The sequence below is a fragment of the Cydia strobilella genome, chromosome 19 (genome assembly GCF_947568885.1).
Source record: "Cydia strobilella chromosome 19, ilCydStro3.1, whole genome shotgun sequence".
Lineage (NCBI taxonomy): Eukaryota > Metazoa > Arthropoda > Insecta > Lepidoptera > Tortricidae > Cydia > Cydia strobilella.
Genome location: NC_086059.1, coordinates 11,467,221 through 11,480,027, shown reverse-complemented (window position 1 = coordinate 11,480,027; position 12,807 = coordinate 11,467,221). Strand labels below are relative to the sequence as shown.

At 36.9% G+C, this 12,807-nt stretch overlaps 1 protein-coding gene across 1 annotated transcript; it reads left to right on the top strand.

The window, feature by feature from the left end:
* The first annotated feature begins 2,571 nt into the window (after positions 1-2,571).
* Positions 2,572-9,868, top strand: LOC134750370 (uncharacterized). The gene is made up of 5 exons (XM_063685530.1): positions 2,572-2,713; positions 3,575-3,672; positions 4,208-4,298; positions 5,240-5,317; positions 9,771-9,868. The coding sequence occupies exons 1-5, from the start codon at positions 2,572-2,574 to the stop codon at positions 9,866-9,868; spliced, it is 507 nt and encodes a 168-aa protein (XP_063541600.1).
* The last annotated feature ends 2,939 nt before the right edge of the window (positions 9,869-12,807 follow it).

The window sequence follows — 12,807 nt, the reverse complement described above, 5'->3', positions numbered from 1 at the left end:
GGACTTACTAACAGCAGCTAAAGCAAGCATAGCGCCTGGAAAAAAATTCATAGCAATTATTCAATTTGAGCATATTTTGCACACAAATTAGCAGACACTTCATTAATTATCTCAATTCCACCCCGCTTTTTACTTTCTTAAGGGATGATTTTCGGGATAAAAACTATCCTATGTCCTGCTCAGGGACTCAACCTATCTCTATGCCAAATTTCATCTAAATCGATTGAGCGGTTTAAGCGTGAAGAGGCAACACACAGACAGACAGACAGACAGACAGACAGACTTTCGCATTTATAATATATATATATGGATGTATATGGATATAAAAAATAATTCAGCCTATATACGTCCCACTGCTGTGGCTATGGCACGGCTATAGTCCCCACGCTAGCCCAATGCGGATTTGGGACTTCAGAGAGAGAGAGAGAGAGAGAGAGAGAGAGAGAGAGAGAGAGAGAGAGAAAAATTTCACATGCACCTTTGAATTCCTTCGCAGATGTATGCAGGTTTCCTCACGATGTTTTCTTGCACCGAATAGCTGTGGTAAATATCAAATGATATTTCGTACATAAGTTCCAAAAAACTCATATTGGTATGAGGTCGGACGTCATATCCACTCGGCCACCAGTCGCCTCAATCAAAAGCGTTTGTAATAACACCAGAACTTTTGGCGCGAACGGAAAATTATTTCCAGTGTTGCCACTCAGCAATAAATTGCCATTATCTAGGTACTCTATGGTCTGTGTTGCTTTGTTGTTAATTAAGCTTTAATTAAATTCTGTTTCGTAAAGCCTAAGACTGCTTTAAAGTAGTACGCGAAGTTATTTTTAATTGGATCTGGATGTAGACAAAGACCGTCTTATATTTTCCGATAAAATAGGTTACCTAGTTACAACTTTGTCGTTTTGTGTCATTATAATTTTAACAAGACATCTATAATAAATTGATAAAGGAATATCGTAAGCAAGGAAATATTCATTTAATTATTTAAAAATACGCACTGCTTGCCCTTAGAGCTGGTCAAAGACGCCTAGTCTTACTAAGATGGCATATAGTCGAGAAATTCGGACGGGCACCGCCGTGGCGAGGTGGCCTAGGGGTTCATGGCGTTAGCCGCGATAGCTAAAGACGCCGGTTCGAATCCGGCCTTCACCGATGGAGGGCTTCGTCACTTTTTCTTTAATATATGACATCTATTACAGTTTTAGTGTGACTACTTTAAAAAAAAACACAAATCAAAATATGTAATAAAATAATTTGATTTGTTCTCAATCTTGTTTATTTGAAAATGATTTCGAGTGATTCGTGAAAATAGAGGGATCGAGTAGAGTTAGACCTAGACCAAGTTTAGTCTGCAGCGATTTTGATAGCTCAAGAATGAGTGTCGTAATTTCTAGATGTTTGACGTTGAAAATAACACTTGCACTGCGTATGCTATTAAAATCGCTGCAGACTTTTCTTGGTCTAACTCTAGTAATTTTATGCGTAAAAAAAATAATTTTTTAACGTAAAATGCTTGAACATGGCAACAATTTAGTATGGAATTTTTTTAGTTCCATTTTATTAATTTCTCATAAATTTTAGGTCTGTGTAAGTGTAAGGCCTGAGTGGACGCTCGAGTTGGGCGTGCAGCGGGGCGGGGCGTGCGGCGTGCATGTTAAACAAATGCAAACGTATAGGAGCGGCCTTAGTGCACGCTGCTCAAATCACTTGTGAGCCCGACGCCACGCTGCACGCCCCGCCGAACGCTCCGCTTCGAGCGTCCACTCAGGCCTTACACAAAGTTCTACTATTTTATGTCGCACTATAACAGCGACACGACGCCCTGCAAAGAGTAAGATAACAAAAAGTAAAATAAGTATATACTACTGTGAACTTGTGAACCTGTTGGATTGATGTTTTGCAATCCTTTAGCCCACTCCACACTCGTGCGCGAATCGCGGCGCGAAGCCGCGAACGCGAGTGTGGAGCGGGCGTCGCAGATCTGCGAAATCGACTCCACACTCGCGTTCGCGGCTTCGCGCCGCGATTCGCGCACGAGTGTGGAAGGGGCTATACATATAAAAGTAGCATGCGCAAAAATACATAAAGAAGTAGGTAAATACCTAGAAATAAATTTAAAGTGGAAAAATTCACTGTCTTGGGTGGGACTTGAACCCACGACCACTGGATCACTAGTACAGTGCTCTACCATGTGAGCCACCAAGGGGTCCACCCAAGACAATGAATTTTTCCACTTTTAATTTATTAGCATTGTTCCCAGACGTTTATGCTTGATACAAAATTAATTGAAGTAGGTATGAGTTGTTCTCGCCTATTGGCTAGTGTGTTATTAATAATTATTTAGTGGAGTAAGGAAATAGGTATTTTAGTTAATATTTTGTCTCCAGCAATATCAAAAAGGTAAAAGAAAAAGAACATTAACTTTTTACTCAAGATGAGTCCCACAGATTTATAAATATAGGACATAAACTCAAAGAGCATATAATCACTACGTTCTACATAAACTATCATTTCGACATCAAAGCGTCAAATTCTGGAATCCCAAATATCTTACAAAATTACAATATAATGCTTAGTCAGAATTTCTTTGAAGTAAATTTTGCGCAGCGCGTCACAGTACCGCAACGAATTGGTGATTCAAAATGTAAAATTACAAATGAGAATTTCCAGCGAAAATGTCCTTACAAAGCTTGTAACAAGGCAGGTTGCCGTAAGTTCTGGCACACGCCCTATGCGGCATATGATCCCGGATTTGTGGGACAGCTATGGCCTACGGTGTTGGCCGTGGGGATAGCTGAGATTTTTTTTGGTGTGATTTTGATATCAATTGTGATCGCTAATAGAGAAAAATATGACAGCATATACGGAGCTGACGCGGCTAAGAGTAAGTGGTTTTGAACGTTTTACTGTTGGGCCTCAGGCCGCAGACTAGACGCAAGCGGCGAGCGGTAAATCAAGAATAGAATAAATTCTTTATTTCGCTTTAAAATGTGGTACAAATGAAGACCTGCAAATAAAGATCTCTATCTCTACAAGAGATGTTATAAAAATATATTGTGGTCACACACATCACACATTCCACCAGAAACAGGCATGCAAAATTTAAAGTACCTAAATATTAAAAGAAAGCATGCAACGGTACGCATTTAGAGTACTTAAAACTAATATTCTAGTGCTCTTAAATCTAGCGTATTACTAAAATGTCAAAATAACAATTATATTACCAATATATGTCATAACTACAATACAGATTCAATAACTAATTATATCATAAAATATCAAGTTTGATGTCTAAATATTGTCTTCGGTTACCGCGATAGTTACTCATGAAATAAAACTATGAAAACGGATTATATCGCGTATATTGAATTTATAATACATCCCGACGTTTCGAACCCTTTACAGCTTTGCAGTTTTTTTATAAATTCAATATACGCGATATAATCCGTTTTCATAGTTTTATTTTTGATGTCTAAAGTTATCGAAATATTCTTCAACAGAGTAAAAACATTCTTGAATGAGCCAGGCCGTTCACACAGCGTTATATAACATGTGCCTTTTGATTTCGCAGTAATAAGTCTTACAAGTATTGTTGGACTGGGGACACTTATGGTGTGTGGGGTGATGCTGCTCGTGGCGCTTATTCTGGATATGCGCAGAATCATGTGGGTAAGTAGGTCTTTAAAAAAATATATTAAAAAGCAGGTGAAATAAAATGAGAACGATAACAAACTCCCGGGTGATCCCGAAATTACTGACGGCTTAGAACCTTTGGAGAGATGATGGCTCTGTAAGCCTGTACCGTCTGTACAATGGGGAATGCTCTGAAAAACTGTTTATCGGTTCCATTGTCTCGCTTTCATCATCGTACCTGCCGCCAAAGGAGCAAAGCTCATTCACACTTCCTTGATATATGACACACCAAGAATGAACAGGCATCTCGCTCGTTTTAGTCCCAGAACGTGCAGAATGTGGAATGAAATCTCCCGAGATTCTTCGTGTTACGACATGGGGTTCTTCAAGGAGCGGAATTAAGGGTTCTCAAGGGTCGGCAACGCATAAGTGGCTCCTTCGATGTTGCTTACTCGTGTGTCCATGGGCGACGATGACCGCTTCCTGTAAGGCAGCTCGTCTGCTCGTTTGCTGACTATCACATTAATAAATACAACTAATGGTATTTATAAAACTTTGTACTCTGTTTCAGATCCGCATTTTGACCTCTACGGGTTTGGGCGGTTTTGTTGTGATACTTTCAGTCCTTAAAATGCATTTCGCTCTTCTTGCCAGTGAACGAGGTAAAATTTAAATTAATTGTCGTCATTATTATTATCCTAAAATCAAAGACGCAACCAAAATTGGAATGATGTCGTAAAATTAAATGTCTACAAATTAATAAGTAATGTATATAGAAACATAATTTAAATACATTCTGTAATTAAGGATATAAACTGTAATTTTGACTGCCTCATATCTATGCAATTAAAATAAATATAAATTGGATGTCTTGTATTCCATATGATTTGATGGTAGTTCAGCCAGTCAAGATACAAAATTGGCTTGGTTTGTAAGTTTTAAGTAATTGTAAAAACGTAAATTTTCTTTTACAATTACTTAAAACTAACAAACCAAGCCAATTTTGTATCTTGACTGGCTGAACTACCATCAAATCATATGGAATACCTATATTTTGGATCTTTCGCGCTAAACTAAAAGTAAAGTACCTATGTCAAATTTGCCTAGGCTAATTAAGTCAATGCTAACAAATTCGAACAAATCAATTTAGTTTTTCTTCATACGTACAGAAACATTGTTACCTATTTCAAATATGCTTGTGATTGCGTAAATTATTTTGCATTTCTAACAGTATAAATATTCCAAGACATAACTAGTAGGTACTGCTCAACAATTTACAACGAATACTACAAGCAGGAGTTGAAAATAGAGTTTCGGTTCATCCGGTTATAATATTAACTGAAAATCGTTGAGCATAGACTTTTCGTTCGTCGCGACATCTATTGTCGAGTAGCAGTACTGATAATTCCGCTACTTAACGCTAGATGTCGACTACGAAAATAATAGTAGTTTTGTTAACAAAACTGATGTATGAAGTGAGCACTCTATATCGTGATATATGAAAGAAACACTCCAGCCCTTTCTCATATATTTATTCCACTAGTCTACTAGGTTAATTTGCGTAAGATTGCCACAAATTTAATAGGTACTTTTTTTCATCTAGATCCTTCTGCATCAACTTCCCAAACAATTATATTGAGCGACGCGAGCATGCTAGAGGTTTTTACTCTACTCGGAGCAGGTAAATTCCCCACTTAAATAGGTCCTCCCCCCCAGTCATCAGACGTAAAACGTTGACTGCTAGCCTCCCAAGGCTACTCGTATCTACAATGTCGACCCTCATCCAGGCAGTCATCGTTATCGGCCACCTATGGCGTAGAACCCACGTAGCAGTGTGGCACCCGCTGCGGAGGCATGGTGTAATTTTTTTTATCATGGTGTAAGTAGGTACGAGTAATACGCTTAGACCGGACACGCGGCGCCGCTGCACCGCGCGAAACGGCGGAGGAGGTGCTGTGGTCTTACACCGCTATTTTTCTTCGCCTATTTCACAAGCTTGAAAGCTGACACTTGATGTATACTTCTGGGTCGGTAAGTAACAACGGTACATATCATGAACATTTGCTTGTTTTTTTACACGACTGCCCAAAAAAAGGAGTGTATTGTTTTCAGGGTTCATGTTTGTATGTGAGTTTCTTTATTCCACCATAATTTCTAAATGCCTTAACCGATTTAGATGTATGATATATCATTAGAATGCTTACGTCATCCCGGGTGACATAGGCTATGTGACGTCATAATAAAATCAACATGGCGGACTTAATACACAATAACGCGCGACATTTGAAAAAAAAAACTTGCAATTTTATCGAGTGGGGTATCAAAATGAAGAGCTTTGAGAGACGATTAAAATTCCGCAGTTGTGTTTTTAATTGTTTAATTATAATTATGTATTTATTTACTGTGCGATAAGTTTAAATAAATAAATAAACAAAAATAAGCATTGAAAGTTTTCCGACTTTCGCATGTTAAGGCCGTTCCATTGGTTTGCCGCTGTCACTGTCACATTTCGCAAGAAAGAACGGGAGAGAGCATGCGTGCGCAATTTTGATCGAATTTTGTTAATTTATATTTATTTTAAAAACGTTACCTTACAATATCGAAATTCAAAAGCTATGAAACTACTATAAAAGTTAAGATTGTTTTTTCTTCTTTTTTTGTTAATAGTATCACATAATAAATAACCGAGTAAAGTTTGATTAAAAGTCCGAGTTAGAGGTTACTTTGGGAATTAATTGTATCGAGCGAAGTGTCATAAGTCGTGTATCGGAAGCTATGTTATTAAAGAGAATATAGTCAAGAACTACATATATATTTCCACCTCAGCAGCTCGAACAAGCCTACTTTCGTCACTCCCTGGAGTGAGGAAAGTGCGACTTTCCTCACTCCAGGGAGTGAAACAATGTAGCTTTTTAATTTAGTGAAGGCCATGAACTTCATACTTTTATTACATTTTTTTTATGGTATGGTACGGTACGGTACGGTACGGTACGGTACGGTACGGTACGGTACGGTACGGTCCGGTACGGTACGGTACGGTACGGTCCGGTCCGGTACGGTACGGTACGGTACGGTACGGTATCGTATCGTATCGTATCTTATCGTATCGTACATATTATAATACATTTTTTTTCTGTTTATTCTGTGTAATTCGAAATACATTTTAACCTTTAATATGTTCTCACTACTGAGGTGAAAAATTATGTGTGCAACACGAGAGCAAAGTTATTTTACATCTCGTGTTTTTGAGTCCCTCGCTACGCTCAAGATTCTACCTTAGAATCACTCGCTTCGCTCGTGATTCAATTATAGAATCTTTCGCTTTCTCGGGACTCAAAATAAACACTCGCAAGAAAAACCAACTTTCCTCTCTTGTTGCACAAATAACTATTTCCACGTCTACGAATATCAACGCCTCTTAGAAAAAGAGCTTTCTGGCTCAGGGTACCGCCTTAACGCTTGAATCAGTAAATTATGTTAATAAAATAATATGATTTGACAATGAATAATTCAAGTGCCTACAGGTGATTTTGGCTCCTTTGCGCTAATAACGAAGTGTATTTTTTTATTTTTCCTTTGGCGTTCAAATGGTCACAAATCGATCCAAAAAATACAATAGTGTATTTGACTACTATTTAGTCCAATCAGTTTCTTTTTTCGAACTGTCAAAACTATTTTGCTACTATGGAATTTATATGAAACACTAGCATGTGACGTCACAATCAAATTACTTACTCTTTATAGGTTTATACGGGTTTTAAAATAGAAATTATGTCTATATGTAGATTTTTACAATAAACGTTTTCTATTCTATTCTATTCTATTCTATTCTAAAAATAACTGCTGTCTACGTTTCTCTATTAATCTTCTGGTGCTTTATTTCATGCATGGTGTAAAATCATTTATTTTAAATACCGTCAAATACCCTGTCCCTATCTAGTAACGGCTAACAATACTGGAGCATACGTAATGCGGTGTCGCAAACGTGTGATGCAAGTATAATAAGGGTTAATGTCGCTATATTATGTAAATGTTATACTATGTTAATGCATTCGAAACCGCAATGCCTAACGGATAAGTTTTTGAAGTAAAATTTCTTTAGGCGCGACTAGAGGGTAACTCAGATTTTTTGACGTGATAACGTCTTATAAATAAATAAAAATAAAATAAAATAAAAATAAAAATAATAAAAATAATCAGACTTTAAAAAAACCCATATTTTGTTAGTAATACTTAAACTAGGGAACCTATAAAAGGGAACCTATAAATCGATGAACACAGGTAGCATGCACGAAAGTGTCACGTTGTGGACAGATCTCCATGGTAACGTTGTGGACAGATCTCCATGGTAACGTTGTGGACAGATCTCCATGGTAACGTGACAAATTCAATTCATAAATAAAAGTATGCAATTTGTCATCAATGTTTTCTTATGAGTTATGACGTTATCACGCAAAATTATCGTCCGTAAACCGACTTACAGACCATTTTTTTTCTGACGGAAGTAACACTCAGTAGTAGTAGTGCGGAAGTCACACACGTCACACACAATAGGACACACGTCAGTGCCAACATAGCGAAAAACGTCATCGTCAAAGAAGTTTTACTTCAATCGCGCGTAAAGCTTACACGCTCACACTTTTTTTTTCTATTATTACGCCTTTTTTTTTAGAGAGGGGAAAATGCTTTTCGCATACCACCCAGGCGCGGGGACGGGCCTGGGATGGTTATGTGGGACTCCCATATAGGCTCATGAGACCCACGGTTTACACACTAAAAACCCCTCTTGACCGCCTCAGGGCTATATTAAGGCGATATATTATATTACGCCTACCTCAAAAGATAGGGATATTAAAAATAAGGCCTCTAAATAAAATAAATAAAATAAAAATACGTTTATTACCAGACACAATTTAAAATGGTACAGCGATGGAAAAAAAAACACAGAAACATAGAAACATTATGGTGTAGGTAACTTAAACTATAGATTTTTTAGTGTTTGGTAAAAGGATACCAGTCTCAACATATGCTAGGTCAGCTGGTGACGCCCAGCGTTGATTTTCACTGTTCCCTCTGCCAAGCATTATCCTAGTATTACAATTTAATTAGTTGGAAAATTATGGTGCCATTTATTATGCATGTGCGGTATGCATGCAGCATCTAGTAGTGTGTAGTGTGTGTGTGTGTGTGTGTGTGTGTGTGTGTGTGTGTGTGTGTGTGTGTGTGTGTGTGTGTGTGTGTGTGTGTGTGTGTGTGTGTGTGTGTGTGTGTGTGTGTGTGTGTGTGTGTGTGTGTGTGTGTGTGTGTGTGTGTGTGTGTGTGTGTGTGTGTGTGTGTGTGTGTGTGTGTGTGTGTGTGTGTGTGTGTGTGTGTGTGTGTGTGTGTGTGTGTGTGTGTGTGTGTGTGTGTGTGTGTGTGTGTGTGTGTGTGGAAATTTTAACTGTCTAGCTATCACGGTTCATGAGATACAGCCTGGTGAGAGACAGACAGACAGACGGACAGACGGACAGCGGAGTCTTAGTAATAGGGTCCCGTTTTTACCCTTTGGGTACGGAACCCTAACAATGAAGTAGAATAAAATAACTTTCCAAAAATATTACCCTCCATTTTGTGCCTGTTCTACTCGTAGTCTTAGCAACACATATGTGCCATATTCAATCAAAAGGGTACTTATTGTCGGTAGTTAATAAGGCGCTATTTCCATATAGCTTCAATTTGAAATCAACCTTATCGACAACTGACAATGTGGTACCTTTTGGTTGCAAACGTCACATATAAGTACATTATGATTTTGTAACGATGCATGTATAACTAGGGTTAATGTCATGATATTGTTAATATGCTGATTAGTTGCATTCATAACAGCAATGCTACAGATATTGGGATTAGATACGAGTACTTTACAAACAAATAAACATTACAAGTCAAATAAAAGCTTGTAATAAAAATGCAAAGAGACGGTCAAAGGTTTCGTATAACGGTAATTGAAGGATTGTTTTCAGTTAAAATTTAATAATTTTACGGTTTAGACTGTGTTTTAGTCACTCGCGCACGCGCACATGTTAAAAAAACCGAACCGTAAAATTATTTTATGTTAGTATGTCTCACAACATCTCCAATTCGATTGTTTTCAGTTCTCCATTTCTTTGGCGACATTGCAGTATTCACCTACTACAACCTGAGGTACCTGCAACCAACGTTGTTCTACACTGGACAAGTTGAACATATTTGATCGATGAGGTTAAATAAAGGCATATTGATAGAAAATAGGTAAACGTACGTAATTAAAAAAATACCTATTTTGGAGTTGGTCCCATAGTAAAAGTTGCTCAGTATAATCCCAAAACTTCCCTGGCAACGGGAATGCATTTATTTTTAGCCAACCTGTATAAATGGCCCTAAATTATATAAGAGTTGAAAGCAAAGGAAAATTATTCGATAGCAGCAATTAATAGATAAACAGAAACAGATATATTTTACAAATAAGTGTAGCATCCTTTAAAATGATACATTATTTAATTACAATGTAATTTTAAATTAGCTCGCGATCTTAAATTGAACAATCTCCGTGGCTTTAACTTTGAAATTTTTGTGTATTTTGTTAACTGTTGTTGTTGTGACTGTTATTTCTACATTCCAAAAATATACGTTCTCAAACCTAAGAATCAACTTTTTTTTCTTCAAGCATGAGCTCATTTACTTACACTCTTATCTTACCTAATCATATGCCTAGTCTACCTTCTCTCATTGTAAAAGTCTTTGGGTGACAAGTACATTAAAAGTTTTGAATGATTCACGGTTAGTTTATATGGACCGTGATTACCTTACAAACCGAACCGTGGTTACGAATGAGGGTAGACTGAGCGCGGTGTACACCCGCTATCTTCAGTCACCCGTGAACAAGATGCACGAAACTGCGTCGAAATATCGGGAGTTCAAACAATACAAAAGGTAATCACGGTCCATATCTCGGTCAATATAAGTCTAGTGACCCTCCAGACATCTCCAAACTGGATTGGGGAATTTCTTCGCAGATGTAAGTATGTTTTCATCAGCCACTGAAAATCAGCGTCGTTATACTACGTGCTCCGATACATGGTGAGTGGTTTCCTCTTTCAAATTTTAAATCATTTATTTCTTGTAACCGTACCACATACCGTGAGGTCGGGGTACTTTAGCCAAGTACAAGGTAGTACAAGGTTACTTTGCACACCCATGAAAACCCATTTATTGAATTAATAAATTCTTAAAAACGACACTAAACGCTTACACAAAAACAGATTAATCACATCCCATCGAGGCATATGTCTCCAAACAAGTTAACTTTCAAACTAAAGTTATCTAAAGTTATACCAAGAAAAACTGTACTATCAACCAATTCCAATTCCTCGTCCTTCACAATGACACTTGTTTGCACATGCCTTACGTTACTACTAGTGACAAACTTAATACATTTGGTCTTTTTCTCATTTAACAACTACTACTACTTCTGAAATAGCATCGTTTACATCACTGTAAGCTTGTTGCTGTCGTTTGACTTTAAAAATAATCAGATCAGATCTTTTTGAGCGCCTAAACTACTCCTTTACTACCACGCCTCATCTCTCCCTTTCCTCGTATCTCCGGTACGGTGCATACTCTAAAATACATTATACTTTACAAACAGTGTATGTATGTATGTCTTCGATTTATTGGTTAAACTTGTTAAAACTTTAGCTCGCGAATTACATGGGCTACAACTTGTACTAAACTTTAGTCCCGGGAGACAAACCACAACTTTAGGAAAGTAACTGTGGATTCCCCCATTTTGGTTTCGTGTGCTGTTAAATTTAACATTATTGGAACATACATCGTTGGTTTTTCTACTTCATACTTTTCACTTCAGGCTCATAGAGGTTTTTTATGATATAGGAGGCAAACGAGCAGACGTGACGTGACTTAGTGTGTGTTGTTTTAATGAATTTGTGATTAATTTATTAAGTTATCTATTTTTAATGATGTTTGTAATTAAGTTATGTATATAATATGGACTACTTGTCTGAAATGAATGATACAATAGATTACAATACAATAATGTATTCAAAAGGTACCTTAATACCAAATGTAGTACGTAGCGCCCGTAGCGGCCCCGTTTTTTGAATATCTATCGTTTGATTTAAATAATCACAATTATTTACCAGTGGCGCTAGTGAGCACATTGATGTGCTGCTCTTAAGTAGCACCATTAAAGTAACTTATACTAGAGCGGTACTGTCATAGTAAATTTTGTAACCCCAGTAAATTCACTGCCATCTGTCGACACACTTTAAAACTAAAAATAAATATTTATAAAAATACGATAAAATGTATTTAAATATGGATAAATGATTTTTTTATTTGCATTAATTATTTTTATATGATTTTGACCCATATTCTTTCACTGGTATGAGTTAAAATTATAAATAACAAACGAAACAGTCAACGCCCTCTATAGGAGTGTAGGCCAAAACTAGTGGCGCCATCTGATCGAGAATCAAATTTTCGTGATTTTCGAGGCACGTTTTTTCCTTAGACTGTATCCATCTATTACGGAGTTATATCTATCTTTGGTAGCACCGACCACTGAATGAATCTGGATCTCATTTTGGTCCAATATGTATGCCCCCAATACAAAATAGGGGCCTTTTCCTGTCTCCAATTAGAGCGATGATCAAAGAACGTCCCTTTCTGTTTCGGTGCGGTATAATTAGCAAACCTGTGATAACTCGGGGCACATTTGATATCGATAAAAAAAAACGATATGTAATAATATATGTTCTCATTGAAAATTCTCGATTATTAATAAAAGTAAGAAATAATAAATAACAATAATAAATTATTAGACAAACATTTACTCGTAGTGCCAATGTGGAAATACTGGCCTGGTGTAAAAATAAAATAAATTCTTCGAAAAAACTATGAAATCTTGTATATTGAATTTATAATTCATCCCGTTTCGAACCCATTACAGCGTCGGAATGTATTATAAATCCAATATACGCGATATAATCCGTTTTCATAGTTTTATTTCATGAGTAACTATCGCGGTAACCGAAGATAATATTATATTTACTTTGTAGAACATTTAGATGTTGACCGTAACATCGATATATTTAATTGTCGATAAAATATTTTGCTACGTCAGTTTAGTAT

What these genes read in the sequence shown, in the direction of transcription:
- LOC134750370 (XM_063685530.1), top strand. Translation starts at nt 2,572, where the DNA reads ATGCTTAGTCAGAATTTCTTTGAAGTAAATTTTGCGCAGCGCGTCACA. An exon ending in ATATGCGCAGAATCATGTGG is followed by an intron (nt 3,673 to 4,207) that starts GTAAGTAGGTCT and finishes ACTCTGTTTCAG; the next exon opens with ATCCGCATTTTGACCTCTAC. An exon ending in TTTTACTCTACTCGGAGCAG is followed by an intron (nt 5,318 to 9,770) that starts GTAAATTCCCCA and finishes GATTGTTTTCAG; the next exon opens with TTCTCCATTTCTTTGGCGAC.